This window comes from Epinephelus moara, chromosome 14 (assembly GCF_006386435.1).
Source record: "Epinephelus moara isolate mb chromosome 14, YSFRI_EMoa_1.0, whole genome shotgun sequence".
In the NCBI taxonomy this organism is placed as follows: Eukaryota; Metazoa; Chordata; class Actinopteri; order Perciformes; family Serranidae; genus Epinephelus; species Epinephelus moara.
In genome coordinates, this window is record NC_065519.1 from 6,691,871 (window position 1) to 6,715,472 (window position 23,602).

General features: G+C 41.7%; 1 protein-coding gene across 6 annotated transcripts in view; it reads right to left on the minus strand.

Moving 5' to 3' along the window:
- The window catches only part of esr2b (estrogen receptor 2b), a 49,087-nt gene that overhangs the window by 6,994 nt on the left and 18,491 nt on the right, over positions 1-23,602 (minus strand). For 5 of the 6 annotated variants that reach the window (XM_050062378.1, XM_050062374.1, XM_050062375.1 and 2 more), the window contains exons 2-7: positions 14,457-14,963; positions 12,674-12,873; positions 12,471-12,587; positions 9,507-9,857; positions 5,633-5,771; positions 691-824 (exon numbers count right to left, since the gene is read on the minus strand). In XM_050062378.1, the coding sequence (XP_049918335.1) occupies positions 691-824; positions 5,633-5,771; positions 9,507-9,857; positions 12,471-12,587; positions 12,674-12,873; positions 14,457-14,875 (1,360 nt within the window). In that variant the 5' untranslated portion in view covers positions 14,876-14,963. Of the gene's footprint in view, positions 1-690; positions 825-5,632; positions 5,772-9,506; positions 9,858-12,470; positions 12,588-12,673; positions 12,874-14,456; positions 14,964-15,441; positions 21,223-23,602 lie in introns of those variants that run through there. The other variant, XM_050062379.1, reaches the window with a different exon arrangement.

Genomic DNA, 23,602 nt, shown 5'->3' on the forward strand with positions numbered 1-23,602 from the left:
AGCGGGGACAGAGCACCTGCCGCAGCAAGCAAACGCACTGCCGTCATTTTGACTTGACCAGCAGACTTCACTACAAGCCGACTGGCTGTAGAAACAGGTGACGTGCCTTACGTTCTAAAACCAGCCACCAGTGATTTGACCAGCAGAGTTGCAGGTGACACCATCAGCCGAGCTCAGACCGGCCAGTTCACACCGCTGCAACTTTTCTCTGCAACGCTCTTAAACGGTTTCTTTTCATTGCGAATCTTTGGTCTGAACTGGGCTTCAGAGGTTGAGGAGTTATGAGTAAAAATGTTGTGTGTTGCATCAAAGGCAATATGGTGGGGCCATCTGCAGCCCAGCTTTGTAGTTTATGGGTTAACTTTGCACCACATCTATAAGACATTAGTTGAATAAGACAATCAAATGGAAACGACTTTAAACTAAATAATGATGTTCAGTCTGTTTTTTTCCCTGCTCAGATCTGTTCCATCATGTGGGTCAGATATGTAACAGGTGTCATTGACCCACTCAGTTCCAGATCACAATGTCAGCAACCACAGCCACGCAGAGCAACACACTTATCAGGGTTATGTAAGAACCAAAAACACATTCTGATACACGGATTGGAGAGGCTCGCTGCAAACACACTCATTTGTCACAGGGGAAAAAAAGTGAAGACTGCGGTTTGTCTGTGTCAGCAAAACTCACTGTAGTTAAGGAGAATCATTGCCTTCAGACAGACGTACTCCTCCCTCTGAAGCTTCAGCTCACGAAACCGAGAGGTGGCTGCCAGCAGCATGTCGAAAATCTCCACGATGCCCTCCACACACTGTCCCTCCTCCCTGCGGAGACACAGACGGAGACAGAGGGTGAAACTGAGAACATAGGAAAGAAAAAGTCAGAGAGAGGGGATGACATTAACAAAAGAGAAAAGCAGCAGAGAGATTGTGAAAAGAGGAGGAAAACTAAGTGATAAAACACAGAAGGGGAAGAGAGACGAAGAGAGGAGCCATCGCCAGAAGACAAAGAGAGAATATGTGATTTAGTTTTGGCAATAATGTAACTGTAATGTGACGTTTATGCCGATATGATTTATCTAAATTTGACTGACAAGAGAACATGGAAGGAGAAGTGGAAGAAAGATGAAGAGGGAGGGGAAACAAAAATTTAAAAACAGATGGAAAGAAAAAGAAAAAAGGACAAACAAGAGAAGACAGAGACAGACGAGAGAAAGATTGGGGCTGGGCAATAAAACAATCTCGAAATGGGATTACAATAAAATGCATGTCGATGACAATGACAAACTATAGTTAACAGACAGCTGTCAGTCAATCTGCAGCATTTGGGATGCACGTCATTGTATTTTTCACTGCCACGTTTGTGCCAAGGCGAGTGAGCCGAGGTGAGGACATGTAAATAGTAATAATAATTCCTTTCACTTCACTGTTTCAACTGCTGGATGTGAATTCATAGTCCTGAAACTAGGTTATCATACTAGCATCTAAAACAATACCTGATCCAGCTCAACAACTTCCTTGTTGGCAGGTGTGTTATCACACATGATAACACTGCAGCTTATTAGTTGGCACAGAGAGCAAACTAACTGTCAAAGTGAACCTAAGTGCTCTGATACTGATGTTTTTTTACCATTGAACAGCACATTAAAGATGCAAAATGAACTCTGAGGATCTGGATCTGATCACTGGCGTTACAACTGTGATGCAAATTTATGCGGTGTACAGGCGTTGGATGAATCAACTTTACTCAGATTCCTCACATCAAGTGTTGATTGGCTACAACAACATTTACTATCGTCCTGTTATCTTCAAAACTTTGCACCTTCAACTTGACAAATTCTGTTTCAGAGACACCAACAGCAAATGGTTTCCAACTATGCAGTTAACAATGTAGAGACTTCTCTCTATAACACATTTTTGTCTTTTGAGTCTTAAATACAAACTGGCTGAAAAGGAAAAGAGTAATTTAGTATAAAACCATGCGGATAATTTAGTAAAATAGTGATGGAGAAAAAAGATCCCAAGGGCACAAGGGGAGTCGATTAGAGACAAAAAAAATCTGTTTTCTGTGTTTGTTTGAGCCTCTTGTTGTGTTAAGTAAACGGATTAGCATCCAGGATGTTTTCCTGGACTGTCCAAGGAGAAAGGGCTACCACAGGCTGACAGGGACCACTCAACAGAGAAAAATAAGGCTGTGTTATGAAAACACATCAAGGTTAACCTAAGTCTATAGTGATAGTTTCCGTGGCAGTGGGGGAAGAAAGGTCAACACTAAACTCACCCCACCAGTCGAGGAAGAAAGACTTCCTACTGTCCTCACAGAAATGTAATCTCATTCTCTCAGTCTACTTTCTCTTTGTCACACCAGGAACAGGCTGCATTATTCTGTATTTTTCTTTTTGTTAAAAGACCAAACCCAACAATGGATGTAACAAGTAGAGCCAGATATATCTTACAGGGCTCTACTAGTGTCCACATAAGATGAAAAGCGGTTACCCACGTCTGTCTGCAGGTTAATTATGCCACCCTTCAGTTTAGTAGTAGTATCAGCATTATGTTGTGCCACAGCAAAGCTAATGAGTTTTTAATTTGGCAATTACCACTGGTAACGCCACCCTGACCCATGATGGCGTTGCTGTTTAAACATTGCCCCTTATGTTTAACCCAAACAATGTGTCATGTGACTGCAGTTGGTTGTAACCAGACTGAGACCACCTCTTCAAGAAGGTCTCGGTCCGGTTGTGTGATTGCTGTGTTCACACCTGCCCAAACGAACCACACTAAGGGGGCAAACAAACTTGAGTTCAATTGGGCCCAAACAGAGCAGGTGTGAAAGCACCCTTGATTTTGAGCAGGAGCTGCTTACTTAGTGGGGCAACTTGGGGGGAAACCAGAGGGTGCCCACAATGTTTCCGCAACAACACCGTCCACCACCATGGGTCAGGACATTGTTACCTACTACAATTGCTGAATGAGCTGCGCTGGCTAGCTCCTGCACAGATACTGCGAACTGTAGGGCGGCTAGCTATCTAGTGGAGACTGGAGGGTGGGCAGAGGGATAATGCTTCGATATGCGGCGATAAGGCTCACTGAGTCAATGGAGCACCCAACGAAAAGGAAAGGTCTCGGAATTCATATCATTTTGCTTTTTTTTTTTTTCTCCTGAAACTTTACCTGGTTTATAGTCATCAGGCTATCAAAAGCAAAACTAACCAGAACTGACATCCCTACCATTAACACACTTTTTGGTTTACTCTGCCTCAATCCCTCATACGCTATCCTGTTGCCCCAAAAACTCACTGGAGCACCAAATGTGGATTAATCCGCAACTGTAAATATTCCCCTAAAAAATGCACTATATCCTCCTGTTTGGAAAATTACTGACCTTTATTAAAACATAAACTGTGTATTTGTTCTCTGTATTTAAAGCTTTTAATCTTCAGGAGGAACCGGTGGGCTTAGGGCCGAGAGCACACACAGGAAGCCAGACAGCTTTGAGAGACACACTAACGTTGTTGGTTTGGGTCCAGCTGTTGGATTTGTTGACAATAAGAAAATTATACCACAATAGCAAACAAAAATACTTATAAAATGTAAAGGAATATATATATATATAAAACATGTCACCATCATAGAAAATGCACTCACACAAAGACAGCATGTCATGTGTGTTTGTGTTTGTTTGATTCGGTCATGCACACCTTTCTGCAAAATGCATTAACTACAGTTACAGCCAATAATCTGAGCTTGACTTCCTGTCATCAGTCTTCTGCACTTTGAACACCACAATGAACATGCTGATTTAATGTGTCATTAACTGCTGCTGCTACTGCTGACAAATTACAGGATCACAGGTTTACTAGGATTCGTAAGGAAATCCACAGCGCTGGTAAAGTGGCAGCCTAATTACAGCATGTTTGCCCTGAATACAAAGGGTGCGGTGAAGTGCCAGAAGCTGCCAACCCTTGTTTGGCCAAAGTTGAAGGTCACTGTGGAAAGGAACAGGGAGTGATAAAATACAAGAAAAGAGTTGGCAGCTCAGGAGAATCAAAGATATATCTGCAACATGTGTTGCTGATATCTTCACTGTTTCAAGGTCTGAGTAAACTCCCTGCTTATTGTGTGATGTCAATGCATCAAACTGTGACAACGTGGGGAGACTGCACTGTAACCACCATCACTGTTATGAAAACATGGCGGCTGCACATGGGACAGTTCAAGTGCCATAAAATCTCAAATAAAGGGATTTCCAACACAGTAATGTGTGGAGGAAGTACTGCTTAATCTAATTTAAAGTGACAGTTCGCCACAAAATCAAAAATACATATTTCCCCTCTTACCTGTAGTGCTGTTTATCGGTCTAGATTGTTTTGGTGTGAGTTGCTGAGTGTTAGAGATATCGGCTGTAGAGATATCTGCCTTCTCTCCAACGTAATGGATTTAGATGGCACTCTGCTTGTGGTGCTCAAAGTACCAAAAGAAAACATTTGAAAAACTCAACAGCAATGTCTTTCCAGAAATCTTGACCTTAATACTGAAGATAATCCACAGACCTTGTTGTGAGCAGTTTCACGTCGGAACTATTTTCTTTCCAGCAAACTTAATGCACCAGCCAAATCATGGTGCAGAAGGAAGTGTACATCTACTCATGTATTAAAGTTCTCCTGTTCATGGCAAACATTAATGGCGTCCTCCTCGGCTTAGCTGTAACGTTAGCTAGCTCAGTGGTGCTCGGTGAGCTAGCAGTAGATGTATGCTTCCTTCTGCACAGTGTGCTCGGTGAGCTAGCAGTAGATGTATGCTTCCTTCTGCACAGTGATTCAGTTGGTGGGTGTAGTTTGGTAGAAAGAAAATATTTCCTACATGAAACTGCTCACAAGGGGTCCGTCCCAAGTCTCTTAAATTACTGCTAGTTATCTTNCTGTAACGTTAGCTAGCTCAGTGGTGCTCGGTGAGCTAGCAGTAGATGTATGCTTCCTTCTGCACAGTGATTCAGTTGGTGGGTGTAGTTCGGTAGAAAGAAAATATTTCCTACATGAAACTGCTCACAACAAGGGGTCCGTCCCAAGTCTCTTAAATTACTGCTAGTTATCTTACCTAGCCGACTTTGCTAGCTGTTTAGCCCCTCCCACCTAGGAAAAAATGCGAGGAGCTAGCGCTAGGAGCGATGAGCGAGCATTGTCAGTTCAAGAGACATGAGACGTCCTTTCCACTGAAGCGTCACGTGAAGCGACGTCCATTCCTGATGACGGCTAATTGAAGAAATAATCGACAGGTTAGTCGACAATGAAAATAATCGTTTGTTGCAGCCCTAGACACAAACAGAGAAATCAAGCAGAACTATCTTGCTTGTTCAGCACATTCATTTGCAAAACAACCCAAGGACTCATTAAAGCTGGCAGACATCCTGTACAGGGACATGAAGAAACACTCTGCCTGCAAAAGCTAACAACTCTTAGCCTGTGGGAGTAGAAGTCAGAGGAGCCTGTCTCACAGAGACTACCCAGTGATATCAGACCTGCGCACTGGCCCGTGAACAACTTCATGAAAACACTTAAAGCCATCCAACAAATCAGCTACTTGCGCATTAGACTGCTGATGACAGAAGTATGAAAGCTGCCAAACCGGCTAACCTGCTGAGTTTGAAGTCTGGAGAGAAGATGAGTTTTCCAGGATGATCCACCGACCTCCACATCAGGCCCAGCATCAGGATATCCAGCCAGCAGCACTTCAGAAGGTGGATCTGGTCAGCTAGACACAGCTCTACGAAGCCTGAGGACACAGCACACAGAGAAAAACATAACATAAATGACATCATATCCATACTCTGCCTGGATTCCGAAGTACTTTAAGTAGCTGGGACATATTTACACTTTGCATTTAAGGCCAAATTCACCCGTGTGTTAAGATATAAAATGTTAAGATATATAAAAAGAGACAAACCAAATTCCAAATCAAAGTATGATTTGGGATGATAAACTATACAAGGAACTGAAATCTAACATTGCTCCAATAACTGTGCACACATTAGATCTGTGGTTTTAAGTAATCAAAAAGAATAAGATTCAAAATAAGGCAAATATTTTAAGATGAGTAGCTTATGACAGAAATTTGAAACCTGCAAAATACAATCAAGGATTTAAGCAATGGGGAGTAAAAGGAATAACAGCTGGGTGTGTTTTGGAAAAGGATGTAAGAATCAAATCAGATTCTTCCAAGGAGGTGAATGGTGCTATCGAAATAATAATTAAAGCATATCAGGAAAGTAACACAAGAATAATTTCGGCATTATATCAAGGACAGAACACGAATGAAAAACATTCAACTAAATATATCATGAACGTGAAATGGGAGAAAGAACTCAATGTAGAAATTTCAGCGGAAGATTGGCAGAAAATGTGGAAGATAGACCATTCAACTACTGATTCATGAACCTGGAGGGAATTCTCATGGAAGAGTCTGATTCGTTTTTTTATTACACCAAAACTGAAAAGTAAGCATGTTGGCGAGTGCGGGTCTTCTGATGTAGACCAATCGTGTTTTTTGGAAATGTCAGAAACTAACTGTATTTTGGGAAATAAAGAGCTTCAGCACACACTAAGATATGAGGTTCCTACCTGTTGTTTGGTGCTTTACCTATGTAAATATTCTGAAGATGTTTTTGCTAGTGATAGATATTTGATGACGTAGATGATTTGTCTCAGCCAGCAGCTAAGTTTAAAAGTATTTTAAGATAAGTGTCAAACTAAGTTAGTCTACATACAGACAGATGTCATTTGAGCTTATTAGTAACAATTCACTATCAGCTGAACTAGCGTGCTGTCCTTGTTATTAGTAACAATTCACTATCAGCTGAACTAGCGTGCTGTCCTTGTGTAAGACATAACGTTAGTGCCGGTGGATGAGAGACTGTGGGCGAAGCATACTGAATATCACTGTCTACATGTTTACATGTTTACATGTTTATGCTTACTGAACACATGTAATTATAAAGTATTGGCTTCTTACTCGCCAAGGGTTAATGTCACTTACAGTAACGAGTGTAGCTGCCATCAACTCGCCGTCATTTTCGAGTTATCTTCACTTTGTTTCTACCGCTGCCGCTCGGTTGTTCACCAGTTACCGTGTCGTGTCGGTGTGTGTGTGTGTGTGTGTGTGTGTGTGTGTGTGGATGTGGAGGTGTTCAGCGGTGGCACAAACGAACCGATACCGTTAGCGCTTATCAATACTACTGTCTCTGATAATTTAGCCCCGGGGCTAATTTAGTACTGGGTTTCTGTACCCATCCTTAATCAAAACACAAACGAAGTGAAGCTTGTAGAAATTAGCCAAAGTGGCTGCCCGTGCCAGGAAGTGCGGAACGCTGCAAGTGTGTGTACCACCGATCAGCGTTCTTCAGCAAGAATTCCAGGTAATCTGAAAAGTCCTACCCCCTTACTAGGTACTTTTTTCAGGGAACGTTTGGGGTTGAGGGAAAGTTTTTTACCCGGGGAATTTTGGTGGAAACATGCCGAGGCTTTTCAAAATCCCGGGTAAATGAAAAAAGTTCCTACAGTGGAAAAGGGGCTATACTGAGACTACAAGAAGCACCACTAGAAAGAAAATGGAAGAAATGGGCTCTATACAAGAGTCAAAAAGACACTAGACTGGAATAATAATCAATAGATACACTAATCATTAAGACTGTAAAAATGTGTATTTACCCAGGCAGTTTGTGTTCCATTGGTCCTTTTTATTTTTCAGTTATTTTATTATTTTATCATACTGTTGTAACTGACATGTCACAAAACAGTTTTAATAAAGATTTAAGTGAAAAAAAAAAAAAAAAAAGACTTGGTATACAGTGTTCTGTATCGCCTACCTGAACACATAAAGATCACATTCCTATCGGTCTTCTCATTTATTGGCTGTTAAAAAAGTATGTAAAGTTAAAAAGTGTTTGTTAAAACCACATCCATCCATCATTTCTTTATAAGTTTTAGACATTAACAGAAATGCCCTAATCTCAGACAGCACTGCTGTAGCAGCTAACTGTGACAATGACATCACTTTGCAGCAACTATAAATTTAGCTTGACAGCACCTCGCTCACCTGTCAGTGCTTTCTAGGATCTTTTATAAAGCCGACAATGCACACTCATTTTCACTTCTGTCTGAGTGAAGAAAAAAAAGTCAGGGAGTACGGTCTCTGTTCAAAAAAGTGTGAGTCTTTGTGATCCCCTCACATTAACACCTCTCCTGGGGAGTTACCTGCTGAGCCGAACACTGGCTGAGAGGAGGAGAGCAGAGGAAAGGAGAGTAAGACATATAAAAAGGGATATGAACGTGAGGGAAGGGAACCAGGATCAGTCAAGAAATAAAGACATTCACGACTTTAGATGGAAAAGGTTAGCGATTATATTCTATGATTAGTCTCTGTTTATCCGTGCAGCCATTATCTCATTTGTTTGTTTATCACACGTATCATCTGACACACTGACATGAATGATGGGTGGAGGTTGTGTTTACTGTTGCCTCAGCTTTGTTTTTGCCTTTATAACCCTCATTCTTGTTTTCTGGTTCTCAGCAAGCCTGACTTCCACACACTGTTGATGGTGACAGAGCCAAACTGCTTCCACTGACCTAGAATCATGACCAGTGAACACATGGCCCTGATGTTTACCCTGACCTTAACCTTGACACGGCTCTTTTACTCAGCAAAGCCACACAGAGTGTCTCCAGTCTTGTTGTAAACTGGTCTCAATTTAAAGTTCCTCACTGAAGCCCAAGTCTATACTGAGACTAAATTAAAGCTCTTTTTTAAATAGGAATTGTGCAAATTTGCAGGAGAGCCCAATCAGCCTTGTTTCAGCATTGGCAGTATAAAAACAAAATCGGGGAGTGCAGCAAAATGACGCCTGCCTACTTTTATTCATACAGAATGTGCCTTTCTCGGGGCAATGGGGGGCGTGAGCAAGTAACAAAACGTGTGCTCAGTGTGTGACATAAACAGTGACGTACCCCGAGGGAAGCCGCGGCTGACGATTCTCTCACAAGTCGGCCCGTCCTTCACCGTCCCCGTCATCTGATGGAGGACAAGGATGGCGCGCAATTCCTTGTCTCCTCAGTTGCTCATTTTTACAGTGTCTTTCAGGTTTCTGTTTCCCTCTTGCTACTAGCTGCTCATTCCTGCTATCAGCTGTTTCCTGTTAGTCCACCGCCAGTGGGTTGCACATGCGGCGTCATCAACAGCCCCTCCCGTGGCGGAAGGCGCCTCGTTCTTTTTAAACCATAAAGGTTCCGCCAATATGTTCTGCATTTATCTTGTTTTAGATATCTAACGTATTTCATAAAGAAATTTAATCTATAAAAAAGTAAAAGTCAGTTGAACAAAAACATATAAAGTTACTTTGTATAATAAATGTATATCAAAATAAGTATGATTTAAAAAGTGAAAATATATTATCATAGCTTGGAAGAGGCTCGGCTGTGTAGTCATTAAAATTGAACTTGACAGTTTGGGTCTTACCAGGGATCTTTTTCGCCCAGCTGATCATGAGAACCAGCTCCTTGTCTGCCAGGTTGGTGAGGGACATCATCATGGTGGACTCAGTGAAGGGCTTCTGCATGTCCTCCATGAGGTAGATCTCTGGAGGCTCCGCCTCTATGATGCGGGAGATGAACTCCTCTGGGCTCATGACCAAATTGTGTGCATGGCTGGCCTGAGGGAGAGGGCCGAGTGGGGCCTCCAGGTGGTGATGTCGCTGAGCCTGAGATCCTGGCCCCATTCTGGCCAAACCCTTGCCTGTGAGCTCCCGATGCTGGAGTCCACCACGGCGGTGTCTGGCTCCTCGATAGCTGCAGCGTTCACGCCTTACACCTGGAGGATGAAGACGGCAAGAGAATGGACTGTCACATTAGCTGTGATGTTAGTGATGACTTCTTATTCTCTTTATTTATTGCACTAAAAAAGCTAGGAGAGCTTAATGAACGAAGCAAACTCGACACTCAAAACACATATCCCACCTGAAACTGCTTTAAATATATTGTCATATACCGTATACCAGATGTTGCGCTAGACTTTTTCGTCGCCGGTCATTTTGACCGACAGGGTCATAAAAATCCGGTCATAATCTATTTTTACCGGTCATTTTAATTTTCGTTTTTAAATGATAATAAAGATATTCAAAGACATTTAGTTTTCATTCGTTCGTTTTTAATAAATCCAACAAGCAAGTTATAAAGTGTGCATTAATAAGGACATGAACAAAAAGATGAACAGACATCCACACACCCGTGCCATTAAGCTTCGCCCTGGACACACCGGACGGCACTAACGTGTCTGGTGTGTCCAGGGCGTTATGTAGTTATGCCTGTAGGCTTGGTGACATTGTAATGAAGTGATTATGGTATTGAAAAATGTGTTCGGTTATGCACTGTTGTGTTTTTTTAAATTATAAACACGGTATTTTCTCCTCACGTTCCACAGTGTGTGTTGTTGTTATTTTATTTTGAAAATTGGCCGGATTCTCTCGTCTTTTCTGTGTCCGACTTCCTGTTTGGTACGATCCGCTCGATCCAGCTTGACAGAAGCGCTCGCGGCTCGCATGAAAAATAGACCAGACGCCGAACTGAAGCGCTGCCTCCGCGGGCTCTGCTCAGCGGCCTGTGTGGACAGTCAGATAGGTTAACATGGGTACCGATTGAAAACTGCCTCCACTGCTGGGTGCTGCGCTTCGGTTCCGCGTCCGGTGTGTCCAGGGCGTTATGTCAACAACGCTAGATGAAGCAGATGAATGACTTTTTCTCTGCAGTGTGAAAACGGCAGCCACTTAAACCACTGACTGTGCACTCTGCCGCCAAGTGGGCAGGGGTGGTAATTGCAACCGGTCAAAATGACCGACGGCCTTCAGATTTTCCGGTCATTGTTGTAAAACAACAGTCAATGACCAAGAATATCCGGTTAACGCGACCCCTGCCGTATACCCTGGTGAAATGTCAGGGAGGTATGACCGCTAGAGCATAGCAGAGTCTGTACTTATGAGCAGAACCTCCGATAGCTGATTCAGTTGTATTACTTGGACAATAAGTGTTTAAGTGTGGAAATAACAAACCAGGGTCAGACCAGATTTGAAAAAAAGCGCTCAATGTGTCATAACATAAAATATGTCACAAGTAACAGAAATCTCAAGGTCAGCTTTAAATTGTTATAAATAGTGATAGTCAAAATTTCCTTGAAATGCTGCTTTCAAGGGCAGAGCGCTGCTGTCAGGAATCAGCTAGACAAATGTACAAGGAGCATTTTCAAATAGCCAACTCAAGTCTGGACATCAGCACTCTTGACTGGACAAGAATACACAGACTGTTATTTTACATTTTTTTAAACGTTGTTTTTAATATACATCATAAGCGAAGGACTCTAAATGAGTGGAGAGCTAAGAGGTGTGAAGATGTCAGACTTTGTACAGTCTCTAAAGTCCCAAGTCCCTAAATTGCTCAGCACACTTGGTTAAAGTATATACCAAGCTGCGTGAGGTCACATGAGGTGATCATTTTGTTCTTTTATACTCTGTCTCGGGAACAGGGATGTTCCTAATGGCTAATTTCCTTGACATTTAGATGGAAGTTTAAACTTCGACTAGCTGTCTTGTCTGAAACATCTAGGAAACAGTCAAAACTTCACACATTCTAATTGTCTGAAAAATATTGCTTATATTTGAATAGCCGTTTGAAATCATTAATTTAATGTTTCAATAACTAAATCTTATTTTAGATGACACTGAGTGTGAGGAACTTGAACTTTGCACATTATTGTACAACAACTCACTTAACAGAAATTAACAAGTAACATCCCCTATTTTACCATGTTTTGTGTCTATGATAAGTGACTAATGAGCAGCATCAGTGCACTGCCTCTTTATGTCCTCTAAAAACACTTGTTTTTGCCACTGATATACACAGATTAGAATTCTAATGCCACTCAGGACACAGAGGCAGTCCAGTCATTTTAGTGAGTATAGAGGCAGCATATTTCTTTACATCAAACTGAGTGGATTAAGAGTGTAAAGTGGAAAGACGAACCAAGACGGTTGTTTTGAGTTTTATTTTTCTGCTGCCGACTTTGAATGAAGTTTGTTTTACAATGATAAAAATATGGTTTTAAATGGAGGTGGGTCTGGTTCAACAAACAGAATCTTTGTCTTTATCCAAGCAGCAACCTCCGAGGCTGAAAAATGAAGCCTATGCGTAAGTGCCAAAAACTGCAGTTCCTTGAATGTCCACTTGAGGCTGAATAAATCCCCATACACCCCTGTATTAAAATGCCCAACTTTACAGCAGAAACATGCTGAAATGTTTACAGCCTTGTGCAAAAAAACGGTTGAGCTGACAGGTACTACTCGACTTTTCACTTTCAGTGCTTGAACCTCTGTGCTGCTGTAAGATGACAAATCATCAAGAACCTTAATAACTATAAAAACAGGTGAGCACCTACCGCACTTCATCATGCCCACTTCATAGCATTTACGTAGCCGGCAGGCCTGGCAGCTTTTACGTCGGTTCTTGTCAATAGTGCATTGATTAGTGGCGGGGCAGATGTAGTCATTGTGTCCTGAGAAGGAGAGACAGAATTAGTTTGATGGATGAGAAGAAGGAATAAAACATGAATAAACATGGACAGAAAGACAGAATTGATACCTTGGATACTCCTCTTGAAAAAAGCCTTGCAGCCCTCACAGGACCACACACCGTAGTGGTAGCCCGAGGCGTAGTCGTGGCACACGGCGCAGAAGTGCATGTCGGCTTTCCCCACTGCGGATGAACACAAGGAGTTGTTCACGCCTTCCTCTCCGTCCCCTGATCTCTTCCCCAGCAGCTTGTTACTGTTGATGATGGAGCTGCAGGAGGAAATACGAAGACTGTGAAAAGGGACAACCTGACATTTGGAATTTTACCCTGTCATTCACCCGTCATTAGTCCTCCAACAGGTACTCTGCTGCTGAAAATGTCTCCAAAACCACATTTCAGTCATAAAACTTCACAGCGGCTATCACTGAAAGACAATGGGCTTATAAATCTTCAGTCTAAGGCCAGTGCCATCATGACTACCTTCTGGTAGCACAGATAATGACTAAATATAAAGTATAACAGCAACAGAAAAAAGGGATGAATCCTAAATCAGTTGTTGCGTTGAGAGTTAATCCATCCACTGGAATCAGTGAGTGAAAATCATCTGTCTAAGATCGAGCAGGAACACACCTGTCAGCCTACTATTCATCATCACAGTGGGTTTCAACTCCAGAAACTGCTGCTGAGAAACAAAAAAAAAAAAAAAAAAAAAAGAAGACTTCTGTCTGTGCTGCGGTCAAGACCCCACAAAAACCTCCAAATTTAGAGAGGGGACACAGACTGATACACAAGGACACACAGGCAATGACCCCATGATCTTATGAGGGTTTCTGCGTGATGTCGTTGCTACATATAAACCCACGTACTGCTGGGAACCAAGTTAGTTTAGTTCCGACAGTCACACAATAACAAAAAATCTAAATGAACAAGTTGGCAGTAGACCAGCTCCCATGTGCTGTGACGTCAAATTACTGTTTCTGTCAGTTGAGTCTGGTGGCTTTGAAGAGAGCATAGCTAACGGCTTTAGTTCCCTGTCGGAAAGGGTTGTCAACAGCAAGGTAAAGCTGTAAAATTAGTAGTAGGCTAACTGCATACTATTTCCAGTGAAATATTACAGTGCAATATCCAACAACAGATGGACACAATACAACTGATTTAAAAGCTTGGGTATGGAAGCATTTTGGCTATAAAATTTAAGGGAAAGGGGACCTGTACAAGAGCCAGGTGGTACCTCAAGTAAATTCACCTGTTATTTAATTATGGATCACTAAAAATACAGTATGCCATATCATAAAAGTAGCAAGTAGTCACATAGTAAGAAAATAAATCATATATAGAAATGAAATTTTTCAGATGCATGACGATGCATCATGGCACCATCATTGGTGCCATTTGGACATGCGATATGTTCAATATTAATAAGCCTTAAATGTCGGTCGGGTGTGAAGTATGAGCGGGTCTTGAGAAAGCTACGAGCAGTAACACCACAGGCCAAGCACTCAGCCTGTTCTGAACAGGCATGTTTTGAACGGGCACAACACTAGTATATTAAAAGGAAAATGCTCAGTTCTGAGGCAAAGAAATGAAAAAAATATTGATGATTAGGGAATTCTTGCAATGAACTAATCACAGTCCAAAAGCACACATCAGCAGGATTCACTGAAGACTGCCACGTCACATACTTAGATTGGACTGCACAGCTCTAAAGACTCCAATCCAAATATGAAACCACATTTCTTTTGCCACAAAACTTGCTTTATAACAGGCATGGGACAAAGCTCCTGGAGGCCTGTTTAAGGACAGAAAGCTATGGCCGACCATTTTTTCACTCCCACTCAGTCGGTAAACCTACCTGCTGGCGTTGATGCTGTGGGTTTTGGGCTCCAGCCAGGTTGCATGTGGGCTGGGTTCATTGTAGACGAGAGGCTGAGGGCAGCGCAGAGTCAGTGAAGGGATGTTGGGGTGGCTGTGGGAGGGCCAGAAGGCCGATGGGCTAAGGGTGGGGCACAGAGATGATGGGCTGTCAGTGATGGGCGGCCTAGCATAGCTCAGCACAGACGGGCCGTAGAAGGTCAGAGGCCCATGGCCGTGGTTGTACTCGTGGCTACTGTTCTTGTACGGTGAGGGGATGCAGATGGTGGGGCTGTCCATTTCCACAGAGGTGCTATACATTCCCGGGGAGCTTGGCCTCTCTGAGGATTTGCTGGAGTCCACCTCCTGTAGCTGAAGCAGCGGTAAGGAGTCAGCATCCAGCTCAGGGGAGGAGGCCATGTCAGGGGGAACCAACTGTATGTGTTCACAGTGATGAGTATGATGAAGCAGCTGGTTCCTTTATTGCATGTTCTAGTGTAGGTGAAACCTGTGGCAGAGGGGGAGACATACTGTGTTACAGTTACAACATTAAACCCAATTTAAATCAAACATGGCATATTATTATGGCCAAAAACGATGACACAAACGCCCAGTCTCATGTCGCTGTTCCATCACGTCATGGTCTCTCTACTAATTATGAAAAAGGTGAAAGGTTGCATGATTTGGTTACGGCAAGAGCTGATGTGTCCAAAGTTTTCCTGAGCCATGCAGTGAGGCTGCAGGGACAACGATGGTCAGTTGGTCAAACACTTAAAACCACACTGAAATACTGCAACTACTATTGAATGGATTGAATATTTCCTCTGATAAGCAGTGATGCAGTGTAGGCCCTCTATGTCCAGGGCTCTTATTGTGAAAGGTAACAATAGAAGAAGTGAAGCTGATGAGCTGCTGCTGACAATGTGGGAGGCACTACAGTCTGCCATCTTGGTTCAGACTACATGGCCTCCTTGATATTTCATTACCTTTATAAGTACGGGTGCAATGGCAGCTGGCAGCAGACCAGCGGCAAGTAATAGTTGTCCAGTGTTGGAAAACAGTGCCGCAAAACTAGGAGCACTCTAGATGGTCTTTTTCATTGGCACCATTACATATATGGCACAGGAGCAGCCTGGAAGCAACAGAACATTGTGCCTCTTTATGACACCAAAACGCAGTAGAGACTCACAGCATAATTTTAAATTACACGATTTTGGTACAAACATTTATCCACCGGTGTGGTGGACAGTCTTCTGAGATTTACTCACCAAACATAAATCAACCTCCACATTTGCACTTGGCAGGTGTTAATTTCACACCCTGCCCGTCTAGCACCATCAAGTCAAAATTAAAATGTGTCAAGTACTTTGATTTATCACCAGATATCTGTAAAACTAATGGACTTTTTGTTATGTGCTAATTAACAAACACTTGCGTCCTAACACTCTAAGCTTAAACAGTGAAAAAGGTAAACAGACCTGGTAAACATCAGCATGTTAGGACCGTCATCGCCTTCTTTGCTGCTGATCTTAGCTTCTAACATGAAGCACAGCTGTTCCTAACCAAAACAGTAGCATTATGGTAGCAAAACTTGATATATCAAATGCATCAAAATGCTAACCATTTCCTTTTCTACTTTAAGCAACAAACACACACAGCCTGAGAGCACCTTATGTCTTACAAATACAGGGATAGCCTATGTAGGACAAGATAGCTAAACGCATGCTTAAAATGCTCTGCCCTCCTGCAGCAGCAACACAGAGCAGAGAGAAGAGAGGCTGCAGATTGGCTGACTGTTGTTGCATTTATTTCTGATGTGCAATAGGCTCTTAGATCCATTCATATCAAGTAAAAGTGTACAAAGTTTATCATCCTTATTGACATAAGATTTTCCCTATCAAGATCATTTTATCACCCAACCATGGTCTGATCATTTATGGAAAGGACTCTAAACAGGTAAAGATCCTTTTTGTTTAACCAGAAACAGCCCCAAATCGCTATAATCAAACCCACCAGACTTCATTTAAATTAACAGTGGGGGGTTTTTTGTACATTAAAAGCTTTTTGCCTTTAATGTACAGGATAGAGTGAAATGGGGGAGAGAGAGCGAGCGGGGGGTGACATGCAGCAAATGGCCGCAAGCTGGAGTTGAACCTGCGACCACTGCTGGGAGGCATCGTCATTGTACATGGGGCGCCGGCACCATCCACTGTGCTACCGACGCCTCAAATTAACAGTAATTTTATCAGCGTAAATTAACACAACTCATTTAAACTTGCCAGAAACAAAATGAAACTAACAACGAAGCACTCCTCCGGGGTTTTTTCGGACCTAATTGTATTGCGGAGTTTTGCACAGCGGCGACCGGATCTTTGCTCTCAAACCACAAAAAAATGTGATGGCACAACAGTCTCCTTCAGTACATTATTCTATGCTTTCTTTTGATTTTCACATTGGCTAGTCATCCTGTTTAATTTGTCTTCTGATTAAATCGGAACCGTTGAAACAAGTTGTAGGAAGCCTCTGCAAGTAATTGGTTGCTGGCAGACACTCTGTGCTGCAATAAAATGGTTAATCAGCAGTGCCGTGCACTGTAGAGCCGATGCGCTGCTGGTTCTGCCGGCCTGAATAGAATATAATGTCTACTGTTGTGTACAGCATTTATAGACTGAGCTGAGCAGTGACGCGCGGGTCGACCCATAACCCGCGGGTCCCGCAAATGGACCTGTGGGTCGGGCAGCAGTGATCGTCTGTTAAATCGGTCTGTAAATTATATTTTGACATTATTGGCTATTACTGTCATGGCGTCCGAAGGTAGTGATGCGTTGAGCAGGTGACAGTCCACGGCCGTTTTCAAAACACACTCCAACACGCACTCCAAAAGAAACTTGTTGAAACTTTAAACAATAATTTATTGTACAAAACGGGGGAAACAAACGTTGACAAAAACGGTTCCATAATTCATATTAAATTCAAAAGATAACGAAAAAACAGCTACAAGTTAGAGGGAATAGGGATAAAGTGGTAAAACTTGGCATTGATCCACAGCCTCAGACGGATGCGCTCAAGCGTGCTGTGCACAAGCTCCGTTGGTAGGAGATACTATATTTTCACATTTTTAACAATGCAATTTAAAAGTTTTGATTTGTTTTATTGATAACCTACATTTACCAACAACATAAAGACTACATTTAGCACCAAAAAAATATGTAATTTTTTTTTTTTTTTTAACTAAATAAATAAAAAAAAAGTAAATAAAAAAACGAATATTGAATACCAAATTTTCATAACGAATACCTACCCATAGAAACGAATATTCGAACATCCGAATATTTGGGTACAGCCCTAGTATCATCTGAAACTTCTATTTAGGGAGTTGCTGATATGTGTTGTAGGATAATGTGTAATGTTCATGAGGCATAATGCCACACATTTCAACCAAAACACTGTTTATTAGGGATGCACCGAATATTCAGTAACCGAATATATTCGGCCGAATATTGCAAAAAAACACACATTCGGTATTCGGTGGAATAAGTTAAAAGCAAGGCCGAATAATAGTGCCGTGTTTGGCGCGTTCAGCGTGCCTTGACGGGCGGAGTAAAATGTCGGCAGTGTGGCGATCCATCCATCACCGCACTCGCATTTGCGACTAAAAATAGTTTTGAGCAAGCAAAATAGGCTTAAATCATTCAGCACGCTGTGCGAGCAGCCTACAGATTTCAACCACTAGCAGAAACGAAAGGCGAATCCCATCGGTTGTGGGTTGAACGGGGGTCACAGACACAGACAGTAATGCATTCCTGTCAATTATGGCGGCCATCGGCTTAACGACGACGGAGAAGTCGGCTCCAATAATATTCTCTTCTTGGCGTCATGACTGCCCAGAAGTACCTGAACAGCCGAGCCAGCCGAACACAGACCATACGTGATGTGTCAGAGGAGAAACGAGCCGTTCACGGCCCACAAACCTCACCGCACTTTAGGGACTGTTCTTTACTTATGAAGGGACTTGTCAGGGGAGGAGGGTGGCTGGTTGATTCTTATTTTATTTATTTATTTTATTTTGATCCCCCCTATGTTAATCACTTATTGATGCTGTTTTTGAAGTATGAATAAGTCAATAAGTAATTTATTCCATTGAAATATCATTGATGTATTATAGAAAAGTGATTTATCTTTTTATAAATGACAAAAGGCACATCTGTCTCATTTTCGCTGTGGTATCGTGATACTACTCAGAACCATGATATTTTCATTGGTATCGTACAGTGGGTCCCAATTTTGGTCCCAACACTAATCTGGAGGGGGTTCATCTGCAAAAACTAATTAAAAAACTAAACAACGGTATTCGGTACTCGGTATTTGGCCAAGCGCTTAATATTATTCGGCTTCGGCCACAAATTTTCATTTCTGTGCATCCCTATTGTTTAGTTATTAAAAAATGAAATTAATGATTTCAAATGGTTGTTAAAATACAACCAATATTTTTCAGACAAAAATGTGTGAGATTTTGACTGTTTCCTGGGCGTTTTCTTTGTTTGAGACAAGAAAGCTAGTCCAAGTATTTAATATTTAAACTTCAGGGAAATTAGCATATTGGGAACATCCTTGTTTATGAGAAAGAACATAAAAGCATAAAATGTGAAAACCTTGTGTGACCTCACGCAGCTTGGAAAATACTGTAACCAAAGTGTGCCAGAGAAGCCATCATCTGGTTAATCAGTGCAAGAATCCACAGCGCAGCAGCCAGCAGCTCTGCACACTGACCCTCAGACACCACAAAGTCCACAAACACACAGCTGGGATGTCTGGGGCAGCAGCAAGGCTTCTTACTGGTTTTAACTGATCACATCACATCACCTCAATCCTGCCTTCTCTCCACTGGCTCCTTGATTGTTTTAGAATTGATTTCAAGATTTTACTGATCACTTTAGAAGCTACATAGCAGAAATCTTGTCCCAGTATGAGCCAGTTCACAGCCTGAAGGGCCCTCCTGGCTGTTCCAAAGATAGGCTCATCTTTATAGAGTGCCCCAGGAATGAGTGCTAAAACCCTGAAATAAGTTAGCATGTTTACACTCCCAGTTGCCTCGTCTTAAAGTCAATGGGTTTTTGAATAGGTTTTTGGTTAGATGCTTGACATAAGGTCTGTGGATAACACAAGCTTGAGAGACTTTCACGTTTTGTTCCACAACATAAAGTATGTCAGCTTTTGAGTGTCTTTAAAAATGGTGGTTGCTAACAACTGGCTAAATAAGATTACAGAACATCATCACGTCAAATACGGACGGCTTCACAGCCTCGTTGTGGCACGGATGTTAAATCATGCCACCTTAGAGTATGTCATTTACAGCCTACAGCACTTTACTGTTGGCAGGAACATTTGTGCACATTATCTTGCGGAACAAAACGTGCAAGTATTATAAACGTTTGTTTGCCAAAGAGTTTATTTTCTGCAATAATCCCACAGGCTTTTGATGAGGGAACCAGGGCAAAGCTAAGTTCAGCCTACAGAAAAACGTCCTCTGGAGCACTCTATAGACTTGCTTTTACGTGATGTCATCTTTTTACTGATTTTTATTTTGTCTTTTTATTACTTTCATTCTTTTTATTCTTATTTAATTGTAATTATTTATACTGACATTTTGCATCTGCCATTTTTTGTCTTCTTGTTTTAATTTGATCTTAATTTCACCTTCATTTTGTCTGGCTTGGGTAGGACTATTTGGCTTTCTGTTGTTCCAATACATGAAGTTATTCTATTATTATGTCAATTGTGCTTTCAGATATTTTTGCCTCAATTTGATCATCCACAGCACTTTGAGAGAAAAAATTACTGAGCACAGAATACTGAGCGAGATAGAACTGTGAGAATACTTTTTCTGGTGGCAAAAGAAGTCGACATGAAGCTATACATTTTGGTTTTACAGTAATTCACATTTAAGTAAGCAAATCTGTCACAGAATAGCAACAACGCTGGCAACATGTCATAATTACAAGATATTGATGAATGTTAAAACTGCCTCAGTTATGTCACTAACACGGCAATATCTATTCTAAGTTTGCAAACATTGGCTAACATTAGCCACCATGAGCTACAGTTGTTCCCAGACCAAGTCAGGCTGTAGCAGCAAAACCCCTGAGTACACCGCATGTACGGGCACATTTTATTGCTCATTGCTTTTCTTTTAAAGTGACATACAACTTCTAAAATTTTTAAAAACATGTTTGCCTCTCCCCTTCCTGAGGTCTAGGTTGCCTCAGAGCAGAGCATGTGGTATTTATGAGGGCACGGTCATGAGGGTGTCCACTTACTTATCAGGAAAAGAACATTGGGTAAATGATGGGTAAAAATCAAAACAAACAAGAAACTAGAAAAAAACCATCCTAAATTAAGCAGATGTGACGATGAATTAAAGTGGCTCCAAAATGAAGTGGATAAATGCATATTTCACAACAAAAGGATTGCTGATAACCACTACTTCCTCGTGAGATTCTGAAGTCTACCAAAACTGGACTTGGAAATAATGATGGAGAGATTTAAAGCTCTGGCTGAGAGGTGACTGCAGAGCAACCAGGAGACACCATGCCAAATAGTCCCAAGGTTAATCACATCAACAGTCAACATGTGTATCGCACATGCCCGGTCAAAGTGGCCTCTTGAGCAAAACAATGCACCCTTCCCCGCTGCCTCTGAATAGGGTCACAATTATACGAAGTCCTAAATTAGTTGCTGGATCTAGGGTTGTAGCGATATACTATGTTGTTAGATTTGTCTCATTAATACCTGTAAATGCACAGAGGGTGATCTACAAATATTTCTTGATCTGCACACATTTCATAATTATGTGTGTGAACAGATCGACAATCTGTGTGTAAATGTGTAATCTGTAAATATAAAACACATTCCACAAATACAAAAAATATCTGTGAATACATTAAATTAATTTGCAAATAAATGAAAAGCATTTGTGAATATCTTCCTAACATTTACAACTTTCGAACAGGCATTTGTGAACTCAGTTTTTATTTGTGAATCGAAAAAACATTTGTGGATCTCAGTTCTACGCGTGTGGATTTGCTTTTTACACACACGGATTTTTGAGACAAACTTTCCGCCGGTCCGAACGAAAATGCACTCGTATCACTCGGCCATCTTCGGATAGCACGTGATCACCCAGCTGATGACGTCATTTCCGCATGTGAAAGTAAGAGCACGCAGTCTTTCTATGAGCTGTTTTTTGTTGTTGTTTTTTTAATAATAATCAGCGATAAGTAACGTGCATTCATTGTTTTATGTTAATGTCATACAGTGAGTATTAGTGTGTGTTTATTTGTTCTATGTATCTGGCACACACTTTTGTATACATTTCTGTTTGAGTATGAAAGGCACGGTGGCTTGGCTGCTTCTTCAGTTGGCAGTTATCAGCCAACTCATCCTTTATATTTTTCATTTCGAGTAGGATTAAAGTCACAAAGCACTTCACATCTTATTATTAGTGTACTCTTACTAATGTAGTCGTAATGTCTGTGCTGACCGCACCGTGTTTAGTTAGGTTACATCGTTTCAGTGAGGTTACGTTAACTGTTGTAAGATATGACAAGTGGCAACACCCTGGTTAAGGTCTTTGATAGAACAGCTGTTGGTGTTGGTAGCTCCTTTTGTTTAGAAATGTAATTAGGGATGCACCGAATATTCGATAACCGAATATATTTGGCCGAATATTGCAAAAAAACACACATTCGGTATTCGGTGGAATAAGGTAAAAGCAAGGCCGAATAATAGCGGCGTGTTTTGATAACGCAATCAAACAGCGTGCTATGACGCACGGAGTAAAATGTCGGCAGTGTGGCGATCCATCTGTCATAAGAATTTGTTTGTAATGACCTTTAAGACAATAGAGACTGGAGCTGAAATATCAAAGTTTAACAGAATTTATTATCTTGTACAAAAGGAGCGTTTCACAGTGCAACACACAAGATGAGGTTACAGAGAAAAGGCTCCGTGAGGAGCATCTGCTGCAAGTTTTTATACAGTATAATTGGGCATTGGAGTTCGTGTGTTTCAGTTCCCCTAATCTATCAAGTACAGACTTCATTGATAACAATGGTTTTCAGTTGGTGTGACGTCTTGTCCCGCTGTCCTCCAGATGACACTGTCCCCGACCCTCTGTTTCTCTCATTTCCTCTTACAGATATAGTGTCGGACTTCCCTTAACCTTAATTACCTGCTAATGTTGCAGTTGCTATAGAATGAAACAGGAACTCTACACTCTACTCTCAGTCGCCCCCCAGGGTATTTGTGTACTTACCCTTCAGTGTCGTGTCAAAACTTGTGTGAATGTGCTTTCTATGTTTTTATGTGTTTGTTTTTACCTACCTGCAAAGCAAATTTCCCTTTGGGGACAATAAAGTTGAAAGTTGAAGTTGGAACGATCCTCCAGACTTGCACAACATAATGGCATGCTTAAACAATGTAATCATAATTTTTGTAACACCGTCCCTCACTGCACTCGCATTTGCGACTAAAAGTAGTTTTGAGCGAGCAAAATAGGTTTAAATCATTCAGCAGGCTGTGCAAGCAGCCTACAGATTTCAACCACCCGCAGGAACGAAAGGCGAATCCCACCGATTGTGGGTTGAACGGGGGTCACAGACACCGACAGTAATGTATTCCTGTCAAATACGGCGGCCATCGGCTTACCGGCGACGGATATGTCGGCTCCAATAATATCCTCTTCTTGGCGTGTGGACTGCCCAGAAGTGCCTGAACAGCCGAGCCATCCGAACACAGGTATGTGACGTGTCAGAGGAGAAACGAGCCGTTCGCGGCCCACAAACCTCACCGCACTTTAGGGACTGTTCTTCACTTATGAAGGGACTGTCAGGGGAGGAGGGTGGCTGGTTGATTTTTATTTTATTTAATTATTTTATTTTGATCCCCCCTATGTTCATCACTCATTGATGCTGTTTTTTAAGTATGAATAAGTCAATAAGTAATTTATTCCATTGAAATATCATTGATGTATTATAGAAAAGTGATTTATCTTTTTATAAATGACAAAAGGCACATCTGCCTCATTTTCACTGTGGTATCGTGATACTACTCAGAACCATGATATTTTCATTGGTATCGTATAGTGGG